This window comes from Rutidosis leptorrhynchoides, unplaced genomic scaffold (assembly GCF_046630445.1).
Source record: "Rutidosis leptorrhynchoides isolate AG116_Rl617_1_P2 unplaced genomic scaffold, CSIRO_AGI_Rlap_v1 contig414, whole genome shotgun sequence".
In the NCBI taxonomy this organism is placed as follows: Eukaryota; Viridiplantae; Streptophyta; class Magnoliopsida; order Asterales; family Asteraceae; genus Rutidosis; species Rutidosis leptorrhynchoides.
Genome location: NW_027266647.1, coordinates 1 through 15,250, shown reverse-complemented (window position 1 = coordinate 15,250; position 15,250 = coordinate 1). Strand labels below are relative to the sequence as shown.

At 35.4% G+C, this 15,250-nt stretch overlaps 3 protein-coding genes across 4 annotated transcripts; 2 read left to right on the top strand and 1 right to left on the bottom strand.

Annotated features, from left to right (window-relative positions):
* LOC139883536 (glyoxylate/succinic semialdehyde reductase 1-like) lies at nucleotides 1-2,173 on the top strand. Of its 2 annotated transcripts, none has more exons than XM_071867700.1 (8): nucleotides 1-105; nucleotides 258-368; nucleotides 450-551; nucleotides 910-1,011; nucleotides 1,140-1,255; nucleotides 1,644-1,722; nucleotides 1,806-1,976; nucleotides 2,090-2,173. In XM_071867700.1, exons 1-8 carry the CDS (start codon nucleotides 1-3, stop codon nucleotides 2,171-2,173), a joined length of 870 nt encoding a protein of 289 aa, XP_071723801.1. The 2 variants fall into 2 exon arrangements, with proteins under 2 accessions (XP_071723801.1, XP_071723802.1); XM_071867701.1 differs by having other exon boundaries at nucleotides 258-377; nucleotides 492-551.
* A 771-nt stretch (nucleotides 2,174-2,944) lies between these two features.
* Nucleotides 2,945-9,884, bottom strand: LOC139883539 (homeobox-DDT domain protein RLT3). Its single transcript, XM_071867703.1, has 18 exons — nucleotides 9,833-9,884; nucleotides 9,234-9,690; nucleotides 9,090-9,141; nucleotides 8,877-8,978; nucleotides 8,687-8,788; nucleotides 8,364-8,570; nucleotides 8,175-8,237; nucleotides 7,879-8,095; nucleotides 7,690-7,790; nucleotides 7,017-7,103; nucleotides 6,768-6,899; nucleotides 6,219-6,359; nucleotides 5,727-5,849; nucleotides 5,110-5,562; nucleotides 4,565-4,963; nucleotides 3,822-4,445; nucleotides 3,254-3,358; nucleotides 2,945-3,151 (listed from the first exon to the last, which is right to left on the bottom strand). Exons 1-18 carry the CDS (start codon nucleotides 9,882-9,884, stop codon nucleotides 2,945-2,947), a joined length of 3,624 nt encoding a protein of 1,207 aa, XP_071723804.1.
* Nucleotides 9,885-10,865: 981 nt separating this feature from the next.
* On the top strand, nucleotides 10,866-12,706 carry LOC139883538 (uncharacterized). Its single transcript, XM_071867702.1, has 6 exons — nucleotides 10,866-10,955; nucleotides 11,048-11,149; nucleotides 11,492-11,717; nucleotides 12,070-12,146; nucleotides 12,331-12,438; nucleotides 12,545-12,706. Exons 1-6 carry the CDS (start codon nucleotides 10,866-10,868, stop codon nucleotides 12,704-12,706), a joined length of 765 nt encoding a protein of 254 aa, XP_071723803.1.
* The last annotated feature ends 2,544 nt before the right edge of the window (nucleotides 12,707-15,250 follow it).

Sequence of the window (15,250 nt, the reverse complement as noted above, 5' to 3'; positions counted from 1 at the left end):
ATGGAGATTGGGTTCTTGGGTCTGGGCATAATGGGGAAAGCCATGTCAATGAATCTTCTAAAACATGGATTCAAGGTCACAGTTTGGAACAGAACCCTCTCCAAGGTGAATATTATTACTCCCCCCTATTTAAAGATGATTGTTTTTCAAATAGTTCCCATTTCATGTATATATATATAGAGATAAATATTATGTTTATTTTACACTAAATAATATGGATGAATGAATGAAATTTGGGAATATCTCATCTGCTGCAGTGTGATGAACTGGTGGAGCATGGCGCTTCCATAGCTGAAACACCATCTGCAGTAATCAACAAATGCAGATTTACTATTGGGATGTTGTCTGATCCTGTTGCTGCTCTATCGGTTAGTGAATGAATACTTGTCTTGGAAATGCTTACTACTTGCTCGGTTTTATTGAATAAGAATGCTACCTTTAACGAGCAGGTTGTTTTCGACAAAGATGGGGTTCTCGATGCAATCGGAAATGGAAAAGGTTACATTGACATGTCCACAGTTGATGCTGAGACATCTTCCAAGATCAGTGAGGTTAGCATCTTCTCTTTTTTCTTTTTGCAAATGATCTTAATGATGAATGGAGTGTTTAATTTCAGAAATATCTTTGTATTATATTTACACTACTTTATAATGATTGGCCGAATAAATTGGAACTTTGAAATGTCCATAGCTATGTTCTGTTTCATTGTGTCTTCGGCTAACGACCAGGATACCTTATTTGACTCTCCTCTAAACATTCTATGTGAAACTCTGCTGCATTACAAATATTATGACCTAGGACTACACTCGTAACCATTGTGCCCGAGAATATTGTTTGGTAATTTGAACACGACCGGGAAAAACTTGGAACTATAGCATTTAATTAACTTCTGATCGTATCAATTTACAGGCAATTACGTCGAAAGGCGGTGTTTTCCTCGAATCTCCAGTTTCAGGCAGCAAAAAGCCTGCAGAAGATGGTCAACTTGTAATCCTCGCTGCAGGGGACAAGGTATAGAAATGCATTTGATTCACAGTGCGTTACGATTTATCTTGGAGCCCTTTACAAAAGCATGGCAATTTCATACTATTTACTGTCCTATACCTATATTTTAACTGCTTTATGGTATTTACATGTAGGCATTGTATGAGGAAATCATTCCAGCCTTTGATGTCTTGGGAAAGAAGTCTTTCTACTTGGGCCATGTCGGAAATGGAGCAAAAATGAAACTTGTGGTGAATATGATCATGGGCAGGTAATTGCTTCTTTTTTACTGAAAAGAACTTACAGGATGATAACATAAACATAAACATAAAGATATTATAACATAAAGAGAAGTTAATTGAGCCAAGTAACGTAGAAGCATTTTGCTTAATAATCACATTTACAATTTCCAAATCATTAGAACATGTTTGCTCTAGTTTGTTCCTTGTTGCATTCATACATTTTTGAGATACTAACCATCAATCAATCATTAACAAGGAAATTGTTCTTAAAAAACTTAGTGGGTGATATATAACATCCAAATTTCTTTCATATTACATATTGTTATTCCACGTCAATGGCTATGGATTGGATTGAGTCTTCGAAAATATATTTTTGATTACTGATTTACAAAGTCATGTTGAATTGTTCATTTGCAGTATGATGAATGCATTCTCAGAAGGACTTGAACTTGCTGGGAAAAGTGAACTTGATCCTTCTACACTCCTGGACGTATTAGTGAGATGACATCTATAACTACTTATTCTATCATCTTATAATGATATGTTTAATAACGCTATGTTTAATTTATTTTGAGACAGTCTCTTGGTGCAATTGCTAATCCAATGTTTGCTGGAAAAGGGCCTGCTATGCTTCAAAGCAATTACTCTCCTGCATTTCCACTTAAGCATCAACAGAAGGATATGAGACTTGCTCTCGCACTCGGCGATGAAAATTCCGTCTCAATGCCAATCGCAGCTGCATCCAATGAGGTTAACATTAATAAAACTTCATGTGTGTGTGTATATATATATATATATATGTTGGAAATAAGGATTGGGCAGTGATTGAACTAAATAGACATATTGTGTTTTACTTCTACTAGGCTTTCAAGAAGGCTAGAGGCATGGGACTAGGCGACCTGGACTTCTCAGCTGTTTTTGAAGCTGTGAAGAGTCGAAAACATTAATCTTGGTCAGGATTTGATGTCACAAGGACACATGGATAACGCGAAACCAGAAACCTCATCGCCGGGACCTGAAGTTTTATATTCTGTATCCACAATAGATAAAATATGGCACATTGTAATTGAGAATCCCAGATTTGTGTGTTTGTGACATTATTCAAAGCCTACTTTACTTGTGTGAAAAGGCAAACGAATCTGTTGTGTGAGCAAATAATTTATTCATCCCTTTGTCAAAAAATCGATCCTGATATTACAGAACGAGAATCGTGTTTTCTCAGATACGATTAGCAGGTCATGCTAAACAGATCTGTATCAAAAAGTTTTTCAACGCCAAGTTTCTAATTTATATCTATCTAATTCTGTACACTACTACTGTAAAATTTGCTCAACAAAGAAAATTTAATAGCCTAGTCTGTTCTGTGCAAACTGCAATTTTCTCAATACTGTCTTCATCCGATCCTCAATTATAATGCTGTTCGTCACATCTTCAAGTTCAAGACGATTAAATCTTGATGATGATTGAAAAATCTTTACTCTATGATGCCTCAGAATCCAAAAAGAAGTACCTGAAACAGAACAAAGGAATACAGACGTGAACAAAGGTTCTAGTTTTAAGGGCTTTAAACTGAAAGGAAACACATATTCCCAAGGACCACATTTTAATTAGAAAATAAATGTAATAAAGGGAAGCTTCATTAGTATGTGCTATGCCTAGAACACCATGCATACAAAATGAAAATAAAGACTAGTTACCTGCACACATATAGATCCGGTTTATTGTTCCCTCTGAGAATGAAATTTTTCCAGGTAAGGAGCAATCAAAGAATCCAACTTAAACAACCACAGTGCGACTGCGGATGACGTTTGAGCCATAGTAGGGAAGCATCGGATAATCTCTTCCATAAAAGTGTTATTACTTCCCAAATCATTGATTTCAAACAACCTATCTTCGTTAATTGCAGCAACAAAATCAGCAAGAACCTGCAGGCGTGGGCCAACAAGTGTGTTTAAGAGGAATTTACGAGTACCTGAATACAGCTACTTTAGGTGCAAAAAATTTAACAAGGGAAATCAACCGATTACCTGCAAGAGTTCAGCCAAGGATGAGGTACGTCTCAGCCGTTTAATCCACAGTCTGTGAGCAGACTTTCTCCAAGCACCCAACAATGTGTCCTCAGGCATTACCGACTGAAAATCAAACAGCATAATAAACAATAGTTAGTGGGGGCCGGGTACGGATCACATTTTTCAATCGAGAAATTCCACTCCCACAAAAAGGTTAATATACACATTGTTTGTCATATCGTTTTTCATCAATTGATCCACTTCATTTAGTTTTCCACCACTCAAATCAAAAAGGTTAATATACACATTCGTCTATGTCATATCGTTTTTCATCAAACCATCCACTTCATTTAGTTTTCCACCACTCAAATCTTGGTCTTATGGTATTTTGGCCTTGGAGAAAGGACTTATCCATGGAAAAATTCAAAGAAAATGACTGAGTTGTGGAAAATGATAAAAAAATGCATGGATCAATAGTCAATACATACATTATCACTGAAAACATAACAGGCACAAAAAGAACTCTAATTTTCAGATTACATACTTCATCAAAAAGATACAAAACAAGTGCTCAACTGAAACATACCTCAATTGCATGAATAGCAGCTTTCAGTGCTTGCAAGTTTGATGGTAGGATTCTATACTTTGGAAACGAGCAGTCACCTTTCTCCGTACATGTAGCTCTGTGGATAGTGAATTTTTCTTCTAGATCAAAGTCAAGCTCAAATGTGGTATGGCAAATCTTACAGTGCTTCTCATCTCTCCAGAACAAATCGTGACATATTTCACATTTCGCAAGTGTATCAAGGTAAGACCTTTTACTATATCTTACAGCATTGAGACAAGTGTAAAAATCCTTCCAAATCCATGTATCAAGGTCTTGTAAACGGCTCAATTTGGACTTAAGTTCTTCCCCTTTCTTCCCAACTTCAAGGAAAATAGCACCACCAAGAGCCATGGGATCTTTTGTAATCTCATTCAGGCTTAGGTTGTCTACATCAGACACTGGGGAAGAACTGTCTTCTCTTGTGATATGACTCGTATCCAACTCAGACTGATCACATTGAGCTGAGCGCCTAATTTGAGCAACCTCTAACAGTCTATTTGACATTTCTTGGCAGAGAGGAGCTTCCCTCTTCTCTAATGACTCTATGAGGACAGCCTCCCGTCTACCTCTATCATCCAAAACCGACAACAAGGCGTGCAAGATCTGCACTTGAATGAATGAAATAGACACATACATTAAAAATCAAAAATATCAAATGTGTAACCCGAATGGGGTTCAAATATTAGTGATAATAAAAAATTTCACAATGACTAGAAGGTTACCTCCTCAGTATCAATTACTTCCCAGTGACCATCTTCAGAAGATTCAAAATAAACCCTCCTATGGCCAGGATCATAATCATTACAAGGGCCCAAAAATAGCCAGTATCTGTTGTATCTCCGATCAGACCCCAAAAAGATAGATTGCATTGGGTGATGATTGTCGAGTTCCCCTTCCTTGGCCCTGTTTCCACTAGTTGACAATGCCTCACTTCTTTTGCTCAGGGAAATAGATGAAGAATCAACGGGACGAGTATCAGTCGTCGTCATACTCTGCGTATGGCCATCATACACCCAGGATGGTCTGGGTATACTATATTCATTAGCTGATGCTCTTTTTATTTTCGCACCAGAACCATGATTTAGCTTAGGGGCATGTACGACAATGGCTTTAGCTGGATCCTGAAGTTAGCAGAAGAAAGTATTAAACCTTAATTAGATTAAACGAAAATGATTAATATCCAAGATTGCCGAAAATCAAGAAAAGAAAGGAAAGACATCTTATACTGATTTTAATTTCACTTTACATTAAATGAAATATGGATTACCTCCATTCTGATACTGGGTGCAGAACTAAGAAGATCAACTAAAGCCACCAAGGCACTCAGCATTTGTTCAATACTTAAATCTGAGTATTCGCCTTCCATAAGTCCTAACAACCACACTTCTCCTGGGTGGCTTTCATCAATTTCATTATATACAGTTTGCCTCCTGTTTTTACTTCTGCGATGTTTCCAACTAGTAAGCTTTTGTCGACTGGAATTTTCCAATTCACATTCCGAGTCATCGCTGCTGCTACATGTGGCATCATCACAAGAGTGATAATCAACACTTCCGGAGTCATCGGTATCTGATTGAATATCATCGACTTCCTTTGTATTGATACGTAAGCGATATGCAGATGATGAGATCTTCTCAAATAAAGTAATATCACTCGAAAGAGTTGAACATATTAAATCTTCCACTTCCCCAGTTGAGCTAGCAAGATTCAGCTTAGCAATCTTCAAAATCAAACAAACATCAATGAGTAAAAGAATGATCACTATCCCTTTCTAAGCAAAATAAAAAATCCGGTAACTGTAAAGATCGAGTTGATATCCCACCCAGTTGCAATTAATTGATATGATAATAAGTAAAAAAAACAGGTTGAATTCATTTAACTCACCTGAAATGATTTTGCCAAATCAGCAACTTTCAACCCATTGTTTCCCTGCTCTGACAAAAGTCTAAACAGTTCACCCTTCAGAGTACCAAGACGGAGGCCGTACTTCAACCTTAAGTCCATTTCCTACATAACAAATTATGGAATATCTTTAGTTATCACCACAAATATTCAAATTCATATACTGAATCAGCATATGATAAAATCCAACTTCAAACTTTTCTATGGAATCATGAACTCTCTGGAATATCAGGGTAAATTTATACCCAAATAAAAAGGTTGGCCAAAGCAGAAACATCCAAATATGCTGGGCATCAAAGCAATCTCGTGATTAAAAGACATGCTAATGTAGGAAACAATACCTGGTATTAGGGGTACACATTTTTCATGGACTTGCAGTTTTGAATTAACTTTAAAAATCCAATATATTCTCTCTGTTGATAGTGTTTGAAAGAAACAACATATTGCCATGACAATACTAGAAACAAGAGATACCTTGCTAAGGGCTTCCCTCTGCCATGCGCCTTTCTTTGAACCAAAGCCAGCAGAAACTAAGACTTGATGCAATATTTCGGTCCATGTCAAGGAGTTCAAAGATTTTTTCCAGAAGTCCAGAACAAATTCTTGGCTTTCAACCTGGCATCGAAAGGCAGAAAATGAAAATAAATTTAAATCAGCCCTTTCACAACAGCAAACACAAAATTTGACATTAGCAATTTAGCATTGAACAGAAAAAACAGAATGTCACAGAATCATCAGAAAGTCAAAAAGAATATAATCATTAGCAGCAAGCTTATGATTTATTTAAAGTCTACCAACCAACACACCTTCATGCTTATTAAATTCTGTTGATGGTCAAGACAAAACCTTTTGTAGCATCAAGCAAACTTAAAAAAATTTTAAAAAAAGAACAATAAACACAGCCAATGTTGTCGAGACCCAGCCCAGCGAAAAAGAACTTGACCAAAAATCATCCTTTAATGCGTCACCAGACCAGAAGTTATTTTAGTTCCTCGAAGCTCTACATGAATTGTCATAACTCACCGAATGAAGTAATGCAAGGAACTTGCATGATATGCTTGAGTGGCGCACAATTCCAGTTTTGAGCTCTGTTTCAATATCAGATAAGAGTAGCTTGAGCAGGGAAAGATGGATTTTCCCAAGTAACAATGAATCCTGAAGCACAAACGAGGGATAGAAATAAGAAAAAACAATCATGATATTGAAGTAATTAGATTCAAGCCAGGTAAGAGATGTGGTGCTAGGTAAAAAGCAGAAAAGAAGAGATATAACCTTATCATGAAATGCTTGAGCAAACTCATCTAGAGTGAAGGGGCATATATCAACTGTCACAGAGTGAGTATAGAGAAAATGGAACACCTGTAAAGGATGTCAGATTATGCTTCAGCCACAATGTTCATATAATCTGAAAAATCATGGTGGTAAACTTTAACAAAATCGCTTAAATACAAACAACTTAATAGCAACATCATCTTACTGTATAGGACACACTTTTGAACACACCTCAGATATTAACTAAAACATTCAAACAGAAAGTAAATTACTAATGCTGTGTTGATAAGATAACATTTTAAATCATACCAATCACCCAAAAAATGAATCTACATCTCACAGTCATATTACAAGACATTGACCATAGATTATTAACTACTTAGGAACTGCATGAGAATACAGTTTAAGAAGAGCAGGCAACAGATGGTGGCATAATCATTACACTTAATGATATAGAAAGGTGAAAAGATACTAAGGTCTTTCTGTTTTACAACGAGAAGAAGCCAAACAAACTTTTCAAAAACATGCTGGGGAAACAATGTTCCAAATTTCCAATCATTTATGTACATTACACATGCGAATGCAAAAAATGATATTATAAGGCTACACATTACAGAACAAAATATTATGAGGCAAAAAGTGTACATTACATTACACATTGGATGCTATTCACCTTGAACAGTTTCTTGACAATCTGTGGAGAAGAAATCCAAGGTTGCGTGCCAAATGGTTGCTTCATTTTTACAGTATTTGGAGGAAATTTAGGTAGCAAATCTAAAAAAATCAAAAATGGCATTCAGGCATGAGTTTAATGTGGCAAATTTGTTAAAAGTTGACCACCACTGAGAAAATAAAAGCTTACCTTTGCAAAGAGAACAGCCATGCTGTGGATTGGTGGAACAATGATCAGAACATGCAACTGGATTTGGTCCAGCTTGCATTTCTCTCAGCTCTAGTTCTTCGTCATCCACTAGCATTGCATATAGATCATGACGTTCTTGAGATGGCACGCCCTCTAGAGAAAGTTTACATTTTTCTCTGTGGGGCAGCATTTGGTTTTCAGTTTTCTTAGACCGGACCTGAGACAAAGCAAGCATGTTAATGTTGCTTAAATCAGACTCTTGTGTATAAAAGTGGAATAAGAAAAATAATATGCACCTCTCTTCTTTTAACAGTAGCTTTTCTCTTTTCCTGCAATTTCTTCGCTAGGGTACGCTCTTTCTGAACAAAACAGAGAACAACATAAGAAATGGTAAATCTAACTATGCTTGCGCAAAGTCACCAGGGGAGGAATAAACAAATCTTTAGGACAAAATAGTAGAATGAAATGAAGAACAAAAGACTAACCATCTTAGATACTAGTTGTTGAGGTCTTTTCTTTCGAACCACTGGCTTTTGTTTGACGGGTTTTTGAGGTACACATGTTAGTGGATCAAGACTAGGAATATCACAACTACCAGGATTCGTCGCCCGCCAAACTGTCATCAAGCCTTTACCAATACCATGCCTTTTCTGTTTAGCAGCTCCCCCATTAACATTAGTATGGTCAGACACCTTTGAATGGAATTGGGAAGAAACAAGAAAACCTCGTAAGGGGGTCAGGAATAGACATGAGATATAAAATGTAACTTGATAGAAAATCATTATCAAGAAATGTCAATTACTGGTACCTTTCTCTTTTTGGTGACTGTTAAATCTACCATCAACCCTTTGCCAATACCATGGATATTCTGTTTTGCAGCTCCCCCATTAACATCAGCATTGTTGGATACCTTGCAAATGAAGGAATGAAATTAACATGGGATTTAGTATATAAATCTTGATCGAAAACCATCAAGAAGAATTGTCAATTACTGGTACCTTTCTCTTTTTTGTGACCCTTGAATCTGTCATCAAGCCTTTGCCAATGCCATGCTTCTTCAGTTTAGCAGCTTCCCCATGAATGTCAGTATGGTTAGACACCTTTCAATTGAATTGGGACAAAACGAGAAACCAGGTTAGGGAGTTGGAAGTGACATTGGATCTAAAATATAAATCTTGGTTGAAAACCATCATCAGCAAATGTATTAGTACCTTTCTCATAATGGCGACCGTTTCAGAATCTTGTAAAGAATCAGGCACTCTCCTACATCCTAAACATGAAAACAACAAGTACAACACCATATAATTATCGAGCCATTCTATTAAGGAAAAAATAAATCTGGTTGCATTTATTGCAATGTGAATAAGGGAGTAAGTGATCCCTGTGTACCTTTAAAGTAGCTAAAACCCTTGGAAGGAAGAGAATCAAATTCCACACCAAGTGGAGGACCGTCCTTGCGGAATATTTTCTTGAGAATGTAATCAGGGGCCAGCAATTCCTGAGGTACTCCTCTTTGCTTATTCTTGGCAATCCTGTTTTCAGCCTTCTGTTTTAATCTTAAAGAGGATGGAGTAGCACAAGTTTTTCTATTGGCAGCCAGCAGTTTTGACATCGATCCTACAGAAGCAGCACGAGTCCCATTCCTCTCACAATGTATCGGGAGTTCCTTGCTTAAACGAGGGGGCATGAATCTTCCATTTTTACTTTTATCTCTCCTCCTCTTCTCGCAAAACCATAGCCGAACCTCTTTCAAAGTCAGTCCCAGCACAGCAGCGCAATCCTCCATTTCTTCATGTGTAGGATACTTTTGCTCTGCTCACACAGCGTGAATGTACCTTAGGAAAAATTAAAGATACTAAAAACTAGAAAACAGAGCCTCAATCTCACAGGTTGCACAAAATCTTATCAATCAAAGTAGTCTGAAGAATATGTAACAATATTTTGAGATTATGACCTGAATAGGATTTCTCAAGCACTTGATACTGAAGTGCTGATTTCTTCTTCATTCCGTAAGAAGTCTTTTTCAACCACCAGGAATCAACTATTAGCTGCAAATAATAAATAAATAGACACCATCAATCAATTTTCGAATAAGGAAAGAAAGAATTAGACGATGAACGAGTAAACGAACACTCTATATTTCGTCCAGAATTCGTTGTGAAATTCAAAACCGACAGAATTCGTCCAGTCGCAAGAGAACAAGACACCAAAATTGTGTCCAATTTCACACAGACACTGATAATAAAAGAGTGAAATGAATTGACTCTACAGAAGTGGAGATGAGCTAAAAAAGGAAACTATCGCAGTAAGCAAAAAGAAGATTAATCGAAGCAACCTTACTTGAAGAATTCCATCAGAGTGTATGATTGCAGAATGAATGAATGATTGGATGAAGATGAAAAATATGGTAAGTTAGCAGGCAAGGCAAAGCAAAGGGTTTTTGTGAGTTTTAGTGTAGGGTTTTGGGTTTTATCTTCAATTTCATTTCATACCAGTAATTAGCCAGTAAATAAAATAATAGGAATCATATGTTAATTGGTCCGTATACTTTATTGAAGTACCGAAATTGATCCCTTTCTTTTCATTTTACATATAAATTCCAAGCCAAAACAAAATTGAGATAATATCTGATTCCTGTGAAAATAAATAAGACATGGCCAATTTCTGTAAACATACAAAGTATAAGGACTAATTCAAATATTCTCCTATAAATATGAAAAAAAAATCTCTCGCTGTCTCATTTCCAGCGATGGTTAGCTCTCTCTGCTTCGTTGTCCATAACTACATGTTACTAAACCCTAAACCAGGGTTTATCAAGATTTGATTTTATGATGGATGGTCAGTTTAATGGTTTGGGCTCATTTTGATTGGGCCAATCATTTTTCATAACGGCCCAATCACATCGTTCTTCTCGATCCGATCGTAATTGGTTGGCTCCAAAAAAATTTAAGCGCCATATTTTTTCTTCCATTTCCCAAAATTCAACGATGGAGGATGTTTCTCGATTCACGAAACCAACACGAATCCCCCTCAAATCCGTTTCAAATTTCAATAACGATTCGAATTGGAGACAGAAGGTAATGCAGGAGGGATGATTGAACTCAGATTAGGGATTTCATTAATTTTTTTCTGAAACTGATGTTGTGATTTGTTGTTGATTGGATTGTAGTTGAAAGAAAATTGCTTCAAAAGGCTACGAGAGGATCGAAGCCGATTACTATGGAAAACGAGGATGTCTACTACGTCTTCTGCACAATCCACTGACCATAAGGTTTCTTCTTCCGAGTTGTAACTTTGCTGAGCCAACTGTGTTTGGAAAATTATTAGATAGACGAGATTTTTATGAGCTGGAATTTGTAGTTTTAGTTATACTGACATGGTCAGATGTGTCAGTTTCAGTATGTAGCAACATTGATGCCCCTTAAAGTGAAACTAAATATTGGTTTCATAGAAAGAATGCCATAGTGTGTGTGTGTGTCACTTGTGTGAAAGCTTTTGGTATTTTATAGCTCTTCCTATTTACTTCTGGTAATGAATACTGTAATGATCGATTTATATGGTGTCTTTTACTTCTTAAGTCATATTCTTAATACATTACCTTTTCCTCCAGCAGGGTTTTATTGAATCTGCTTTCCGGGACATAGTTTCCGATGAACTGAAAAAAATTAACAGTTCATCCTCGATTAAAAAGTCAGAAATATCACCTTCTGTCCCTGAAGTTGATGACATGTTATGGGAATATGATGGTGTTCATAATGCTTATCAAGGGGACTGTGAAGAGATATTGATAGAAATGCAGAGGATATTTTATGAGGAACAAGCACAATCAACAAGCAACGGTGAGATACAATTTTCTTGGTGCAAATTAGAAATGCCCCCTGATGTATAGGAAATGACTTGCTATTTCTTGATATATTGGAAATTCTTGATTCCATTTCATTACAGTTTATGCTTTCTTTTTTGTTTCATACGTAGAAATCAATTCAGCAGCCTTGCCTGAAAAGTATATTTCGTTGTCAAAATTTATTTGATGCTCAAAGCTGCAAACGTGAAGAGATCACATGATAAATATTGAATACCAATTATATTTTGCTGAGCCTTTAGTTTAAGAAATATGTATATGTATACAGTTGTTGTGAGATTGCAATTGGTCAAATTGAGTCCTTTTCACACGTTTGCTCCTTCTTGAAGAAGCAATTTGGGAAGATGAAGAAGATGAGTACTTGGCTCGGGCAGTTTATGAACATATGCAATTAAATGAGGAACAGGTAGCTAGAAGGAGCCGTTTTCTACCTTTTGCAACTATTTTTGTCAAATGAACCTTTTGGTGCCTCTTACAAAATTATGTATAGCAATACAATATAAAATAATAGTCATCTCTTTTTGCTTTTCTGTAATCGGCAAGTACTCAAAATAAAAGAGATAATACATGTTTATTGGTTTTGTTGCTAGGTGCGGAAAAAGGTTTGGTGCCCTATCTGTAAGCATGGAGAGTTGCAAGAGAAGAACCAACTTATCTATTGCACACTATGCAAACTTCAGCTCAACAAAGACAATGAGGTATTCCTGTTTCGCCTTTCCATTTTTTATTACTTCTTCACTACTCTTCCATAGTGTTTTTTTCTCTCTCTCTGCATGGTAAAAGAAATTGTGGGTTTGGCTTTAGGTGAACCTGGGTATATTGCGAGATCGGTTGGCAGAACTGCATACAGAACATTTCAATAGGGGTTGCAGATTGAAACCCAATTTTCGTCTGGAAAATAAGTTTGGTTTGAATGCATTATACATGTTTTGTGAAGGCTGCTGTTCATTTGAGGTTGTCATATAAAAATGGAAGATAACTGCTTTCTCAGTTGCAGCTGGTTCATCACCCACAAGGCTGAATGTCGTTAATTTCTCTTCTCAATCACTATTTTATAGATATTTCATTAGGTTCTTGGTTGGTAGGCTATGAAAAGCAGCGGAAAAATGAATTTTGAGATGACCTTTCCTTTTAGTTAAGAGTGCGTAGATTAATTTTTTAAATGTATCTAATCTAACTACATACTATTAGTATTACCTGTAGCCGAACTGGTAATGTGTTTTGTATCTGCAGATTATGTTTTGTTGTAGTTCCTTGAACAAGAAGTTTTTCATGCGATTATTAAAGATTAATGGTGCGTTCTTTTCCGTTCCCTCCGACTCAATTGTGTTTGATTGGGAGTTTGGATGATTGAATATGATTTTGATTGATTGGATTAATTAGTGGATTGTCGAGTGATGGTTAAATATATATTATAATATGAAAATGTATGTTAAGTAGTACATGATTGATATATGTGATCAAATATATATTATAATATTTTTAAAAATAATAGTGCTAATTAATGATATAAAATATAATTTATTTAATTATAATTAATTGATATGATTTAAGATTTGTTTTGAGTCAAAATGAATCAAATTGAGTCTATGTGAGCGAGTCTTAAGCGAGTCAAGATGAAACTATTAAAATTTACAAACAACAAAAGAATCCACCTCCTGAAAAATTTATTCTAATATAATCATAAAACTAAACAACTTAAACTACAGCCAGCAAATCAACATCTCATCTACTTATATCGACGCAAGGAGCCCACCCTTCCTAACACCAACACACCATTCAATACTCTTTATTCTTCCTGCAAAACAAAAAGTCAGTTACTTGTTAACATGCAGGGGCGGACTTACTTGAGATCAGGATCCCATCTAATTTTTGAGAAAAAAATTAATTATACAAACTAAATATATAAATTTTGTTGATTAAATAGTCATAAAAAAGGAGGACTATATTGGTAGGCGTTACGTTCCCATGCCATAATTCTCCTAGTTTGAATTCTTGCGACTGTGTGTGCAGTTATATTTTTTCCTCTCTTTTTAATTTTAAATTATATAATTTTCATATATATCTATATAAATATGTTATTAAAGTTTTTAGTCCTTAAATATGAATAGGACTAATATATATAATCTTTATAAATATAATTGTTATAATTTTTTTTAATTTAATTACTAAAGTTTTTTATTAGTCCTCAAATATAAATGATTAATATTAATAGTTTATTTTTATTACAGTAGTATATTAGTATGATTATATTCTCTTATAAATTAACAATTTTATTTTTAGTAGTAAAGTTTATTGGAATGAATTAAAATTTTAGTGTGTTAATAAATTTAATTATTATTTGTGATTAACTTTTTTACGAATCACGATATATATAATAAAAAAATTATGCGATGCGACTTTACAATCTCCATAATTTTAATGTATTAGTTACACTATTATTTATGGAAAAAAAATTCAAAACTAAGTATCATCAATTTAATTCGACAATGATAATAAACTCTCCTTGATCCCACTAAATTAAATCAACCAAACCTAAAAATTCATGACTATTTCTTTCGGTCCCACCCGACTTCTGATCCTAGATCCGCCCTTGTTAGCATCCATTACAAATTAAGATGAACTCATTTTATGGTCATTGATAATTGACACGATTCAACTTGACCACAGTTAATGTTTTTTAAAAAAACGGATACAAACTCATTTTAAATCGGAAGAATCACCTCGCTAAAGTAAAGATATATTTTATATATCAAAAGAAAAATGCATGCAAAATAAAGAAATTAATTTCTATAACGTAAGAGTAATAATAAAACTTAATTGATTAAAAATCCCTCATCTCATCACAATTTTCCGGCAGTGGAGACTCATCAACCTTATAATTCTCTGCCTTTATTTCCCCATAAATGCTCTCAGAAACAAATTCTTCAACAAAAAATAAATCAAAAATTAATAATTAAAGTATGTATGAATACTTAATTAGAAAATGAAACTAAATTAAGTTAATTTATCTAATTTTAACAATTATTTTTACATTTATCTTGCTCTTGTAGGGTCTTTGGCCTCATGTTGCTAGAAGTTTTTCGGGGAGCTTTCTTTCCCTTCATGGCAATAAAATCATCGTCTATCTCCTTCATTAAGACCGTTATAGTAAAAAGTGCTCGATTCCCATCCTAATGATCACCAAACCTAAAAATCCTTCCACTTCCACATTCTCCACCAGTAAGTGCTCTTCGCGTTTTCAGATTCCACGGCTGTTCCACATTCACTGATGGTGGCAGAGGTGGCGGTAAAGAAGGCTCCGTAAAGAATTTTTGTTTACCTCTTAGAGTCGCATCACCTCGCATGTTCAGATTCTTCCCCATCTTCTCCACGATTTCATTCAACACTCCTTCAGCCATTTCCTCTGTCGTTGAAGCACCAACCGACATAAGATCAATCCCTTTCTTCCTCTATATGGAGGAGCTGCCACTGCCGCCAATCGACATCCTCAAAGAAGAAGACAAGGCC